This window comes from Bactrocera dorsalis, chromosome 5 (assembly GCF_023373825.1).
Source record: "Bactrocera dorsalis isolate Fly_Bdor chromosome 5, ASM2337382v1, whole genome shotgun sequence".
NCBI classification, from domain to species: Eukaryota; Metazoa; Arthropoda; class Insecta; order Diptera; family Tephritidae; genus Bactrocera; species Bactrocera dorsalis.
Genome location: NC_064307.1, coordinates 35,710,287 through 35,726,128, shown reverse-complemented (window position 1 = coordinate 35,726,128; position 15,842 = coordinate 35,710,287). Strand labels below are relative to the sequence as shown.

Genomic DNA, 15,842 nt, shown 5'->3' with positions numbered 1-15,842 from the left:
TTATTTCACTTTGCAATAGATAATTCAAGCATCACCTAAAATGTCGAAACAAAACTTATCACATACATACATTTTTTGGTGGTGCTCTCGAATGATGACCAAATTAAGCCTTATCCAGTAAATCAGTAGATTTGATCTTTCGTTTTTAGTGTTTAGATATTTCCTGCTTGCATAACGCAGTGAGACTTAGTATCGGCGATACGGATAGTCTTAATTGCCGCTTAGATATCTACTAGAAGGTTTATGGACTTACTCGTTAGAGCAGAAGCCCATTTGACACTTTCAGTCATGTCAACAATTTCCGCCTGAGCGACTGAATGTTAGTCATATAGTTTGAAGTTATCTTTTGTGTATGAATTATTACAAAAGAAGCCCACTTCTTTTTTCTATTTCACCCTTTGATTCGTCGGAATATGTAGATTTTACCATTGAAATTGTCTATTACAGAACCAGTGGACGATTCTTCTCTACTGGGGAATGAAAACGTTGTGTTTAATTCGTCATAGATTTCCTTTTCTTGGCAATGCGACAGTTTAGCCCGAGTTCATTAACAAGGTCGTGTATGCTATCATGTAAATAGTGACTCCGAGTTCGACTCCAGTGGCCTAAATTCGTGAACCGACTGACCGTAAGTATTGTCTCATACTTCACATGTATACTACTGTGATCACATTGAAAGGTGAATTTTTAATTTATACTTCGCGTGTTTTTTGAATCGGTAAATATGTTTCTGTAAGTTGATAGCACTGTTAGTGATATCTATGCTGAATTTCATTCGAAAATATTCATTAGTATTTGAGATGCGCCTCGTTTTATGAGGCTCTAAAAGCGAATTCTTCGATATTTACTATGTCGGAATATATTGAATACAGAAATGCGATAATGTACCATCTCATACTGCATGGGTTATTCGTGATCATTTCGCCACATTTTCAACTAATATCGTGCCGCAACCACCGCATTCGCCTTTTGCCTTCGTGTTGTTTTGACTCAATTGAGGATATAAAAGCTGAATCGAAAAAGGCACTGCTGACCATCACGACGGAGGATTTTCCAAATGCTATGATGGCTGGAAAATTCGTTGGCAAAAGTGTATTGCAGCGGGAGGGGTTTACTTTGAATCAAATGGATAAAATTCACCTTTCATTTTGATCACAGTACTATGTATTGGCTCGATGAGGCTTTCGAAGTTAGCCTTTGTTGACGTAGTTCCTATTAAATGGGCAAATTCGGATTAATAATTGTTTCCTTTCCTTAATTTTGTTTCCACTAAAATAGTAGAGCTTAGCGCTGCTTTCCAGGTTACAGTCCGCCCGTTATTTTGAGTTCATAAAATTTAAATGGTGTAATTTATATCAAACTAATAATCAGGTGTTTATCTAAACACCATGCTTTTGAAGTATTTATTATTTGATTTCAGTTAAAATTTTGAGATAGCAAAAGTGGCAGAGCTTTCGACTTTGGCGGCACATGCTCCTTACGTATAATGTATGTGCTATGTTACATATGAAGGTATAAAGTATGTGAACTAAAGGCAACCAGATTGGAAAAAAACTGAGAAATTTATATGTTTTTAACAACTTTTCTAATCTATTTTAGCAAAACACCGTTATGTCAAATCAACTGAATATCCACTTTCCGTAAAAGTGTCTACAAAATTATGGATATTTCGTTCTGCTCCTACTTTTTATATCACTCGCAGGTTGCAAAACAATCCAAAAGACGGTTATCGAACGGTTCGATGGGGGAGTTGACAGACGATTTAGTTAACTTTATAAGTTAGCTATTGAGTTTTCGAATGCCAGTGATTTATTATATTCAGATGCCTTAATCTCTACATAACGGTAAGGGGTTCTATAACTTTTTCCATGGAAGAAAAGGTTGAAGGTTCGTTTTCGGCGTAAAAGTATTCGTGATGGATGCGTCTAGAAAAGGAAGCTTATGTTAAGCTTTAGCTTTTTACAAAATTTTATTTAGTATATCGTAGATCCTGATGTACAAAGTAAGAAAAACATATCCTGTAGTTTTGTAACGACATTATCGTAATATGTCCAAAACAAAGTTTTCGAGCATTTCCAAAGCTCTGGTAACCACAATTGCGAATATGTAAAATAATATTGCCTTTTAGACAAAAGTAAGCCGCCTATTTTATTGCATATATTATCAGATATGTACAAGCGGGAGTAACATGAAGTCAGAAAGCACCCCGTCGGAAACGTTTCTTCAAAAAATATACCATTTTTATTAACATTACTCATGTATAGGCCGATATATGCAGTATAAAGTCATTCGGAAGTTCGAAAAATGTATATTAGGTATATGGGGCTCAAGGAAGTATTGACGATATACGATATACAGATATATGATTCAATAACGATTCGAAATTATTTAAATTTATTGTCAAAATTTGAAGTCAGTCAAACTGTAAGAGCGCTACGTCTAATTTATGATCGTCCTAATCGTCTTGTCAGATAAGCAATTGAGCGTCTAGCAGAAATTGAAAAAGACCCAAATCAGTCTCTCACACGTCGTTCTCCAGCGTTTGGCATTTCTATGACGTCGTTGTGGCGAATTTTGCGAAAAGATCTTGGCCTACATCTTTACAAGATTAAATTGACGCATGAACTGAAGCCGCTTTACCACCAGAATCGTTGTATGTTCGTGAATTGGGCTGAGCAACAACTTGAAAATGAGCGATGAGGCTCATTTCTGGCTGAATGACTTTGTCAATAAGCAAAATATGCGTTATTGGTCAGGCAACAATCCTCACGTACTCCATGAGTCACTAACGCATCCCAAAAACTACGGTTTGGTGCGGTTTATGGGCCGGCGGCGTCATTTGGCCGTACTTCTTTTGTGTTGATCAAGCTGCCGCTCAATGATAACTGAATATTTTTGGCCTGAATTGGATGATATGGATTTGGACAATATGTGATGCCACTAGGATGGCGCCACAAGCCACACACCGATGGTCACAATCGATTTATTGAAACCAAAGTTTGGTCAACGTGTTAGGTTTATGACAACAAGCCAGCGACGATTGATGAACTTTGTACGAATATCGAACATGAAATTGCAGCACTATCGTCCGATTTATGCTTGAAAACCGTCGAAAATTAGGTTCAGCATTTGGATTTCTACCAGCCTGCCCGTGGTGGCCATGCAAAAGAAAGCGACTTCCATACATAAACGCATCGAACTTACTTTCACAGGAATAATACAGAAACACGAAATTCAACAGCTGAAGACCTTCTCAGAAAAGTTTTGATTAATTACTTTTATTTCCCACGGGGCATGAACTTGTTGACAAGTACACACTTACGGGCTCATAAATCCGCCCATATGTACCTGACTTGTTTTTGAAAAACCAAAACACACAAATTACTACATATAAAATATCACCAATGCTGAGCACTTAATATTAGTCTCTCATTTTCACTTCGCAAACACACTCGTAGTTTGGCACTAATAACAGTAAAGAATAATAATCGAAAATCGTGGCCAAAAATGCTTAGCCGAAATAAGTTGCGTGAAATTTTGTCAAAGCATCAACAGGCCTTCGAGGGAAGTAAAATTTTACCGTCAAAAAGTGCAAATGAAAAAATCAAAAATATAAGTCTAGGAAAACCGATCGAAAAAATATTTCTGGAGAATATAGAGGATAGTGATGTGATGAAACCAGTTGGAATGACCGGACGGCGTACCCCAATTGAATATTTTACTTACAAAGAAGATGATTTTCACTATAAAAAGCCTAGCGAGCACACCGATTACAGCAGATTGGACATCTTTCATCGAGCTGTAAGTCCAAGTGAGTTTAAATAACGAAATTACGAGGCTTTCAATTTAAAAGTTTTCATTCAAGTCTCATTCAATAAACTTTAAAATAAATTTCATTATATTATTGACTAATTGTATACCATCATTTAAGGCAAAACATCTGATACATCTTTCAAAAAGAATTCCTTAATTGATGTACCTCTTTTGTCTTTCGTCACATTCATAAAATAATCTGGATAGCCATGAAATTGCGAATATTATGAAGCAGAAGTGTCCTTGCCTTAAATAAACCATAATTCGTACTTCTTGCCTGGCTTACTGTAATTTTATGACAGATTCTTAATAAAATCTTCAAATTAGAATTAATAATGCTTGATGGTTCTTTCATACTTGTACGAGTTGGATTTTCTAAGCCCGCAAACCAAGCTCCTTCAGCAAAAACTTCCCTAAGGGGGTAGGGTATAGCTAAATTTCTTGCGGGACTAATGGACTCATACGGGTCTTCTTCGGTACTCTGCTTAACAGCAGTAACGGTGTTTGTGAGGATGCGCATTATTCACTAGAGTAACCATAGTGAGAAACTGCTGAACTATGTCAATGCCGTTGTATAACTCGTACAGCTCATCGTTCTATCGAATGCGATATTCGCAATTGCCATTGCACAAAGGACCTTAAATTTTCTGCAGAACCTTTTCTCTCGAAAACTTGTAACGCCGATTCAACAGATGTTATCATCGTCTATGCCTCTGCACCATAAAGTAGGATGGGGATGATGAGAGACTTTTAGAATTTGGTCTTTGTTCGTCGAGAGAAAACTTTACTTTTAAATTGCCTACTGAGTCCGCACCTGCTGGCAAGAGTTATTCTGCGTTGAATTTCCAAGTTGGCGTTGTTGTTGATGTTAAAACTGGTTCTAAAATAGACGAAAATATCTACAACTTCGAAGTTATAAATGTCAACAGTGACATGGGAGCCAAGTTCTGTCCCGATCCTAACGGAGATTTTCCTATTGCTCAACCTCAGTTTACACTGCCTAATTAGTTTTGCGGGGATTGTTGAGGCTTATCCTACGGTAGTTGGCACAGATTGTGGGGTCTCCTTTTTTGTGGATTGGATAGAGCACAACTAAATTCCAATTTTCGGACATGCTTTCGTCCGACTATATAGTGCAAAGGAGCTGATGCATGCTCCTTATCAGTTCGCCGCCGTTTGTGAATAGCTTGGTCACATTACCCTTCTCTTCTGTCGAATTGTGGTTAGACGTTGATCCAACATGGTGAATGCGGGGACTCGGTGACCGAATCTCTCTCCTACGACGAATCCCACACCGGATTTGCGCTCCTTTATATAGCCGCTATGGCAAATGCCACCTATTCGTCTCAGTCCTTGTCCTGTCCATCGCAATTTTTGTACGGCGGTTTCCAGTGATCGTCATCAAAATGGGGTCTCTCACCCGACGTTGTTGTGCCCTTTACATTAGAGGTGTGTTGTGGCGGGTCCAAACCCCAGCTCACAACTCTGGAGAGGGATAATTCGCCTTCAAACGGATGTTTTTTGGCTATCCCAGTCGATATTTAGTCTAAGACCGAAAGTCGTGATCTGCTTGAGCCATATGTAAAAGAATCATCTCTGATCACTCCCAAGTGTATGGCGCTCAGAGAACTTTCCTCACTTCCGTGAACTTCTCCATATGGCTCCAGGATCTGAACTTCGAGCAGTTTGGTGGATCTTCAAGTCTTGGTACAAAAACTATATTGTTCCTCTCCTACCTCTCAACTGCTGATTTGCTATAATATCATGAAGCCAAGTCAGTCCAAAAAATATGGATACCTCGGGCCGTCTTATGAATGCAAAAACCGTTTTTGCAAGCACTCCTAGATGTATAAACAATGTTAAGATCTTTCTCTTAGTTTTAATGGTTTTGCTTGTTTTATTATGCCCAAAATTATTAAGTCTTCATACAATCAAATCAGTCATATATATATATTTCTAATCTACATAAGGCTTTCGTAGTACTCATTATAGGTCAATGTTTCTCGCTAATGCCGGTGCAAGGAGTAGGCCAGCCGAACCCGCGTCACGTACGATTTTCATTCAAGAGCTTACGGGTGCTGATCACATTGATATTTTTAGTTGCTAGCTCTGCATTAAATCTAGCGATGATGAAACATTTGGCTAGAATTGGTGTAAACGCGAAAAATCTAGGTAAGCTTACCAACTTTGTGGATCTTCATTCACATCAAAAGAAAGCAAAATATTTCCAATTTATTAATATTTGTTTAATTACTTGTTATTAACCTTTCACACAGTCGGCGTTGTGTTTTTTACTTGCGTACAATCATCGACGATACTGTTTCTTTCGTTGGCGCAACGTTGGCCCCGGCTTATTCGCTTTTGGACCCGCACTGAAATGATCTTCATACGCAAGCCATATGAAACGCCGAAACGTGATTTGTCGACACGTGTGCGTCGTGCTGCGGTCACAATAATATTCCTCTCAGCAGGTATTCTATTTTTAAAAACTAACGGTTTATTTCAACAAATTCCTATATTGAAATATTTTTTTTATGTAGTGGAACATTTGTTGTATCTGGCATCAGCTGTAGTCTCGCAATATCGCAGAGCAAATTTCTGCGCCACTTTACAAAATAGTACAGTTCATTTTACTTTCGAGGATTACACCTATAAAAATTATGATTATGTCTACGAGCTATTCCCCAACACTACACTAGTTGGCAGTCTTATTTTGGTAAGTGGCAATTTTTTCCTCCTTTTGATCAGATTAGTCTCAGTTACATATAACAGACATGGACTTCTTTCGACAGAAAGAAAAGCCACGTTTCATCTTCTTTGGGTCTCTTACCTAAACTCGGCGATACTTAGGTGCACTCTTTGTGGATGTGATGCTGTTCACTTTTGTTAGTAAAAAAAGTAGTATTTTATATTTCGTTTGATCTGGTCAAACTGTATAAGTATTTACCCTATTATCTATAAGAAATATGAAAGATGTCAAGATTGGATCACAACCTCAGTTCGTCGTTGAATTATACTATTCTCTTCCATTATGCATTATTTAAAATATTTTTTTTTTGATCAAAATTGTTAAATATATGTTGGATAGATTTGTGGTTTTAATATATAGTACATATACTCAAGTTTATAAGATTTCTGCTTCCGATAATAACTTACATTCGCTACTTAATTGGCTGAATTATCATTAGTTAGAGCAGATTGCGGAATAATTTCTTATCAATAGTAGATATTACGTATAAACTCCAGTTGACATATATTCCTCAAAGAAGTTTAGTAAGCGTGAAAATCCTTTTTTAAGTAAACACCTTGGAATTTTCTACAACCAACAACCGTCTTGACAGCGGCATGGTCAGTCCATCCGATTGGATTTTGGTTCAGTCAATTCGTGCCGTTCTTTATTCTGTCCTAAATTTTCTAAGAAATATCTTCCCATAGTAGACAAATGGTTTGAATTCCAGCGGATTAAATCACAATCTATGAAGGATTAAAAATTAATTGTGATTTCGTTTAGAGATTGGTTTTGTGGTGGCCTCTATTTAGTGTACCATCGAAGAAGTAAAAAAAAATGATTATTCTCCCAATAGATGGTTGGAGCAATCTGTATCACGTCTTGTGTAAGTGCGTTCGTATAAGATTTCATACTAAAAAACACAGGGAGGTTGGGGATTGCTGCACGCGTCAAAAATGTACACCAAGCAAGAGAAAATACGCCATCTTTTACATTTTTCTTCTATAAAGGCGAAAACTCTAGCCAAGAAGCTAAAAATTAATCGTGTTGGTTCGGTTTCGTCGATTTAGCCGTGGATATTTTGATGTCATAGATGAACGAAGCTCTGAAAAGCATTTGTCGAAAACATAAATTTGTGGACATCGTCAAGTCCAACCGGTTCTGTTTCAATTGCTCAGGAGCTACAAATTGAATAAAAAACTGCTGGAGACCATTTAAATAAAGTTGGACACAAGAAGAAGGTCGAAGTATGGGTATTACAAGATTTAAGACAAAAACGTCATGGGCGAGTTTCCATTTATGAACCGCTGCTGAAACGCAACAAAATCATCCATTTCTAAAACAAATGGACCACAGTGCCAAGCTAATAAGGTTGTAGTCGACGCATACCATGTCCAAGTCAGCATTGAGGATCAGAAAAGCTGTGCTATATTTTTTTGTGAAATTACCAGGGAAACACACGATATTATGAAATGTTCTCCTAAGTCCACACTCTACATTCTGAACTATACTGAGAACAATTAGATAGACAAAAGCGTCTAGCTTTGGTCAATAGAGGAGCATTTGTGTACAATCATGAAAACACCAAAACACATTCATATTGATAGAGACTTATTAGAAGGTCTGGTTTAACCCGACTTGGCATCAAATGTTCCGTTGTATGTCGAATTCTTCTTCTTATTTATTGGCGTAGAGTAACGGAGTGGAGATCTTCACTGCGTCCAGAGCTGGGCGTTTTCATCCATTCGGACGACATGACCTAGCCAGCCTATCCGCTGTCTCTTAATTCGCTGAACTATATAAATGTCATCGTATAAATCATCCAGCTTATCGTTCCCAAAAGAGGGGTCATTTATCCGAGGCTATTGTTACCTCTTCATTGGTAGTGTTTTTTACGTGGCCGGCCCCAAACTCAGCTCTCAACTCTTCTCACTTTAGCTCGCCTTTAAACGGATTTTTGGCTATTCAGAGGATACTTGGTCTAAGACCGGATATCATGAGATGCTTGGGCCATATGTAAAATAATCTTTTTTGGCCACTCAGAGAACTTTCTCTCACTTGCGTGAACTTCTTCACACGGCTCCATCCTCCATTCCGTCGAATAAATTTGTCAGTGAAAAATTCACCTCAAGAGAAGCTTGTGAAAATCGACTGTTCCAGTTGTATTCCAATAGAGACAAGGATTGGCTATGAGGGTGCCATTAATTAGCTTCAAAATGACAACAAGTTATCGAATCAAAGGGTGCATATTTGACCAAATTAGATTATTTTACCCAGATTATATAAAACCATTAATTTCAATAATGAATTCTTTTTTTTACTATACTTTTTGTTTGACATTAACAAGTCCATATAAATTTGGGCAGGTCTCTCCATACCAACAATTATGATATGGATGTCAATGATTTTGACAGACCTTTCTAAAACACAATGTTCATTAGGCGAGAGTTTAAGAATCTACTCTCTTTTTTGTTTATCGCTTCAGAAACTCCGTTGCCCTTATATAAGAATATTATATTTATATATTTTATGTAGGTTGTGAATTTCGTATGCACTTTCGTTTGGAACTACATGGATCTATTCATAATGATGGTCGGCAAAGGCATCGCTTATCGCTTCGAGCAAATGAAAATGCGTATAAATAATTTGTTAAATAAGGTATTTACAATTCATACAATGAATGTATATAGTTATAACAATTAGCTGGATTTCAGGAAGTACCTGAGTCGATTTTTATGGAAATAAGAGATCATTATGTTAAATTGTTGGAACTACTCGAATATGTGGATGATGACTTGTCAGGCATTATTTTACTCTCCTGTGCTAATAATCTCTATTTCGTTTGCTACCAATTGCTGAACATCTTCAAGTAAGTTGAGTTTTTTGAAAAACTACTACACATCGATTGTGTCTGCACAAATGGCAATTTATAGCAGAACCATTTAACACCGTTCCATATTATTTATTACGCTAGTTGTTTGTTCGATTCGCCATTTTTCTATTTTTGCGTTTTGTCGAATTAAAGCAACTAATAAACATAATAAGGATGGCTAAAGAACAAAATATTTAAGTAATTATGCCAAAATTTTCAGAATGGCGAGACGGGTCAGTGATGTTTGATGCTCTGTCTGTATCACGTATATCTTGAGTAAAATTTTAAATATTTTCTTTGGTTTGCATGTTCGTGTGCTGAAAGGTTAAGCGACCCATGTTACACTTGTCAAACTGTTTTAATTTCCTCAGAGAAGCGACGAGTTAAGCGAGGAATTAAAAGAGAATTGCGTGTTAAAGTGTCGAAATTCTCATTTCAGATTTACAGCTAATCTCTTCAGGTTCTTACCACACACTGTTATTCGGTTCTTAAAGCTAAAAGCTGTGGATTTACATTAATTACTTTTTCACACATTTCTTTTCACTTTCTCATCGTGCTTTCCTGCGCTTTGCTCGCCTTCCTGTCTGGCTCTGTGTGTATATGTATATACACATACATATGTACTACGTCGATGTGAATGTGCATGCCATCTGAAGTAAATTGCGTTGGCCAATTAATTACGTTTACTTTTGGTTTTCGCTACTCTTCTTAATCGGACGGACGGCTTTTGTTTTTCTAACAGCAGCATCCATCAATGACGAGGCAAAAGACGCTTTGGCTGTGCTGCGGCGTGTGTCGGCGAAGACCTGGTGTGTTGAGGTGAGTAGGTTGAGGCGCTAAATCTGCATTAGTTAAGCTGGTCGATGCATGTTTGTATATTTATATGTATACAGTTATATTTTTAAGGTATTGTTATTGTCATACCAATTTCTATAATCCTTCCAAGCACCATTCTTGTTGAATAATTAGTTTAATAAATAATCCAATATAAGCTTTTACTAAGAAATTCTTCCAACAACAGGTGGAACGATTAATATTTCAAATGGCAACTACGACGGTGGCTTTATCCGGAAAGAAATTTTACTTTCTAACCAGGCGTTTACTATTTGGGGTGAGTATATGTGCCGGCTCTTGTGTTGCTTTGCTGTCAGCACTGCTTATTAATTCTGACTCGGCTTTAGATAAATAAGGCTTAGATAAATAAAAGGTGGTTTGAAAAGTTCGTAGGCTGTTATATAGAGGGTAGTACTAAGATTAAATCCATATGATTTTTAGTGAGCCCCATACATTTAAACGTTACGTGTGTAAATTTGACAGCTGTCAAACCATTAGCAACTTGTGTTAATTAAAAAAATGAATAAAAAGCATTGCTTTTGAGAGGAAAATACTGCTGAAGCCAAGGTTTGAACCGACACCAAAGCTGGAAACGCGCAAAAGTCGGCTGGTTAGTTGAAGACATCAGTATTTTGGTATAATATTCAGCGACTATCAGCCAATGGGAAAACCATTAATGACTATTACATTGCGTTGTTGGCGTGTTTGAAGTACGAAATCGAGAAAAACGGCGCAATTTGAAGAAGTAGAAAGTGCTGTTTCATCAGAACAGTCCAGCGTGTCACATACCAATGAATGCGATATCAAAATTTTATGAAGTGGACTTCGAAGTGCTTCCGCATCTTCCGTATTCCCCAGATCTGGCTCCCAGTGATTATTTCCCCTTCTCAGAAGATCTGAAGATGTTCAGGGGTAAGAAATTTAGGAACAAAGAATAGGTAATCGCAGAAACTGAGGCTTATTTTGAGGCTTAAGGAAAATGTAATGTAAAAATGATTTTTAAAATTTTTTCCCCGCTATTTTTGCTGTATCGCCCTCGAAGTTAGCTATACTGAATAATAAAATCAAATTTATCCAAAAAAAAGTGAGTCTATGTTAGCCTACATACTTTTCAAACCACTTTTTATACTCTTATAAAGAGCTATGTGGTACTACATATATAATGATCTCAAATTATTTGGTTGGCTTTTCCTCATATAACCCTTCGGTTGAGTTTACATATATCGGTATCGTAGAATAATGAAAATCACTTACTTACATAGTAAAGGAGAGATTCCTTACTTTTTTAAAGAAGAAACTTCAAATTTAGTGGGAAATATTTTATTATCATTCGAAATAACATTCTTTGGCATTTATTTTTTGTTATCTCTTTTAAATGTTGGCCGCGTTCAACCGTTGAGTTCAATTTTCGATGACTCGCTCGGGCATTTCGACTGGTAACTGGCGAATGTCATGCGTGAAGCTTTGCTTCAAGCACCTAATCGAAGCGAGATTGTCGCTTAGCCCTTAGACTTTATAAGTCCTCACAAGAAAAAAATTTAACTGTGTGATATCACACGACCTTGGTAGCCAATCGACTGGCCCAAAACGTGAAATTGTCTACTCACCGAAGTGTTCTCTCATCTATTGCTATTGAAAAAAGTGCCTTCTACGTCGTGAACCAATTTCATGTACATATTTTCAGAATGAAGCTATAGCAATCCAATTTTATGCGATCACTTAATTTAGCAAAGATATCTTAGATGTTGAAAGATATAAACGTTATTAAGTTAACTCGAAGTTTATTCGTCGCATCGGGTCATGTTATACCTTTTTGGAAAGCTCATTCACGCTCTAACACGTGTTTGATTGATTGTCGTTTCTTTTAAGTCGTTCGTGAGTATAGCGTCGCAAACATGGAGCAAAATAAAGAGAAATACGGCATATTTTACAGTATTACTACGATAAAGGCAAAAATGCATCTCAAGCCGCCAATAAAATTTGTGCAGTTTATGGACCCAACGATGGTTTCAATGTTTTCGTTCTGGTGTAGAGGTGGTCGAAGATGCGCCACGCTCCGGAAGGCCTGTCGTCGAAAATTGCGATAAAATTGCTGAATTGGTCGAAAGACCGGCATAGTAGTCATCAAACCGTTATGAACCATTTTAGAAGCTTGGAGTCACTAAGAAGCTCGATGTATGAGTGCCACACGAATTGATTCAATAAAATACCGCAAGACTTTTTTGACAAATATTAAGCCGGTTTTATTTATTTTTAGCATTGCCTCATTTTTAAACAGAAAAATTTATCTCCGAGTTTCTCTAAAGTACTTCACAAAACATCTCTAATTTATGAGGATGAAAGCTAACTGGAAATCCTAGTAAGAGTAATACCGGGGCTAAGGCACGTTTTTGCCGGATTTTAAACATTTCAAAGATACACTGTTATTAGTATAACACTGTTTCTTTTCACTAATATAACTCAAATATTAGACGATATATGCGGTATAAAGTCAACTGGATGTACAAAATTTGTATGTATATGGAGGCCAAGTTAAGTATTGATCCGATTCAACACATTTTCGACATAAGGGCAAACTGTTATTAGGAACAAATTTTTTGCAGGTTTTTAAATTTTTATACCCTTGTAATATGTTGCTGATCGAATAAGAGTTTAAAAATTTAAAAACCTTACCCGCCCTTAATGCACGACTAGTAGATATACATATTCACATACTCCTTATAATGTTGTTGCACATTTCCTTATACAATAATAACATACATATTATACTTATTTGTTATTGTTATCATTTTCTACTCATATGCAGATGGCAGGCACCATTGTCACCTATGAATTGGTTTTGCTGCAATTCGATGAACCCAACCGTTCCAAAGGTCTGCCACATCTATGCGCTTAGTGCCTTTAAACACTCACCGAGCGATATGACAACAACGCACGCCCATTACAAGGAAAAGCAAAGTAAACAACAAACACTTACACACACACATACAACAATGCTGGTCTCCCTTCATGCCACCTGTGCTTACAACGAGCTTTTCTGGTTCAAGTTTTATTATATCCGCTTGTGGTTCCTAATGAGTAATGGTGAACTCCTGCCAAATGGAAAACATACATACGTACAAACTTATGTGTGTGCGTGTCTTATACATACATATAGCCCTCGTGCGGAGCATTGTCCCTGTTACTATAGAGGTTGCTGCTGATGATTTTGTTGTCATGTCTATCTGCGATTGTCACACGATTTAATTAGCAACATGGCAAGCAACGCCTCCGAGCAATTGCAACCGCATTCACACATGCGGACCGAATATTAATGCAAGGACAAATCTACAAGTGTAACCATGCATTTGTCGTCATATGTACGAGTATGTATGTATGAAAATGGTATGTATATTCAACGAGTTACACCACCCACCATCGAGAGCTGTAAGCCAAACCTGCACACCTACACATTTACACATGTCAAAAATCGGCTAGAGAAGGAGGGGAAGCAGAAAATAACTGTATTAACCGGAGTTTACATGCAATGTCAGCTAAAGGACCATTTAAAATATTTACCTCAGTTTTGGCTTCTCATTTCCGGCAAAATGTGAAAATTTTCGAACATAAATAAAAGTAAATAAATAAGTAATCTACTTACATATGCATACACATACATATACACTGTATTTTTATTCGTTTTTGCGCAATTCTGCGCTTAGTGTAAGATTTTGCTTAAGGGTAGTGAGACTTTAACGTCCTCATCACATGCTAGAAATTCTCGCTGCCTTTTTGTCACTTCGGAGATTTCAGCAAATGATTTCCTTTATTTATGAAAAAGTATAAATTCCAATACTTAATATTTTTTTGAAAATCGAAAGTGTCGAAATGTGACGTAATGAGATTTACTTGAGCTCTAAGATAAGTTTTAAGAGAACTACATATGTATATAGATAAGACCGGGTTTGTGAGATTGTCTCCCATAACATACTCGTACTTTGACGAGCATTAATTCCGAATATGTAAGCATTAATTTCAAGTCTCTATCAGGTATTTTTTTTTGACAGCTGTCACTTCATTTATACTCAGCTTTTCATAATGTACAGACTTACTCCAGAACAACTTTTATAAATTTTGAAAGACAAATTTTTCAGCGATGAAGCTACACAAGCTATTGTTGAAACGTCACTAATTCCTTAAAAAGTCACTGTTTAGTGTCCTCTATAGACAGAGGGAATCATTAGTCCTTCATTTTTCAAAAATGTAGACGGTCATAATGTTACCGTCAATGGAAAACGTTATGGAGTCATGATTAAGTCTAACGGTGTGATGTCATACCATCTTGATATCCATTCGATCGGCTCAAAACGTGACATTATCTGCTCACCCAAATGTTCTTTCCATAAAACTATTGATGAATGCGATGTGTGGGAACTGGCGCCATCTTGCTGAAATCAAATGCGCCAAAATCACGAGGTTTAATTTCAGGCATAAAATAGTCGGTTGTAATGGCGTGATTACGTTCTCACCGGCATCATTTTTGAAGAAATGTCGACCGATGATTCCACCGGCTTACAAACCGCACCAAACCGTGTTTTTTTCTGAATGAAATGACAGCTCTTGAATCGCTTCAGGTTGCTCTTCGTCCCAAATGTGGCAATTTTGCTTGTTTACATACCCATTAAGCCAGAATGGAGCCAAGTCATTCCATACGACAGCCCGAGTTGGTGCGAACGGCGCTTTGGTGTACACTCTCAACTGCGGCTACGATAAGTATATTCTTCACTGCGTGCTGGTAGTAGTTTTTTGGCCGAATAGCATCTGCTGGGTCTGCATCTGCATGAATGCTGGGTGTCAAGACGGGTGATGGTGTTACGAATAGTACGCTCAGTAGGCCGATTATGTTGATCATAAGTTGAGCGATAGATATCCTTTATAGAGCGTGAATTTGTGTATTAAAGTTGAATGAATTTCAAATGCTGTTCAGACGTAAGTCTTTCCTTGATGAAATGCCAAACTGTACTGAACAAAAATAACATAAAAGCTCGACAGGACTCACGCGTGACCTGCTAAAATAAGGCTATTGATCTAAACCTGGATAACCTGTTATAATAATGCGTCACGCAATTATAATATCTCGACTATCATTTCAGAAACTCCTTCTGGCCTTTGGTTTTATTATCTCTTACGCAAATTAATGACTAAAACTAAGCAATTTTAATATCGACGAAATTTTGTAGCTTTCCATAGAAAGTGCTTTTAAACGGGATTTTGCATTTGAATTTCTACTATTATAGTAGGGTGCTCTAGGTTTTGGTTAGTCTTTATATTAGTGCTACATAGAGCTTTTCGTTTATAATCCTTAGGTTCTAATAAGCATAACCAAGGTTATGCCACTAGTAATGGCATAACGTAAGGAAATGGTGATGAAAAAAGTATGCCAAAAATTATGGTTGTAACGTTATAGATTGATAAGAAAAGTACATGGACACAAGAATAGAGTCACATATCAATATAACGATATGAGAATAAACAAGCTGATCCTGTTTTCCAGCCGATTCCGATTTCTCTTTTCTTACAATCACAAATTCGACATACAGGCAATCCATCTGTGTG

General features: G+C 37.1%; 1 protein-coding gene across 1 annotated transcript; it reads left to right on the top strand.

The window, feature by feature from the left end:
* Window positions 1–3,349: 3,349 nt before the first annotated feature.
* Window positions 3,350–13,869, top strand: LOC105233094 (gustatory receptor for sugar taste 64a). The gene is made up of 9 exons (XM_049459244.1): window positions 3,350–3,811; window positions 5,794–5,985; window positions 6,090–6,284; window positions 6,354–6,529; window positions 9,077–9,199; window positions 9,256–9,410; window positions 10,070–10,232; window positions 10,435–10,524; window positions 13,054–13,869. Exons 1-9 carry the CDS (start codon window positions 3,508–3,510, stop codon window positions 13,141–13,143), a joined length of 1,488 nt encoding a protein of 495 aa, XP_049315201.1. The 5' UTR covers window positions 3,350–3,507; the 3' UTR covers window positions 13,144–13,869.
* Window positions 13,870–15,842: the final 1,973 nt, after the last annotated feature.

Excerpts from the sequence above, each read along its gene's own strand:
- LOC105233094 (XM_049459244.1), top strand. The coding sequence starts at position 3,508 with ATGCTTAGCCGAAATAAGTTGCGTGAAATTTTGTCAAAGCATCAACAG. Across the intron at positions 6,530-9,076 it reads TAGTTGGCAGTCTTATTTTG|GTTGTGAATTTCGTATGCAC; the intron begins GTAAGTGGCAAT and ends TATTTTATGTAG. Across the intron at positions 10,233-10,434 it reads CGAAGACCTGGTGTGTTGAG|GTGGAACGATTAATATTTCA; the intron begins GTGAGTAGGTTG and ends TTCCAACAACAG.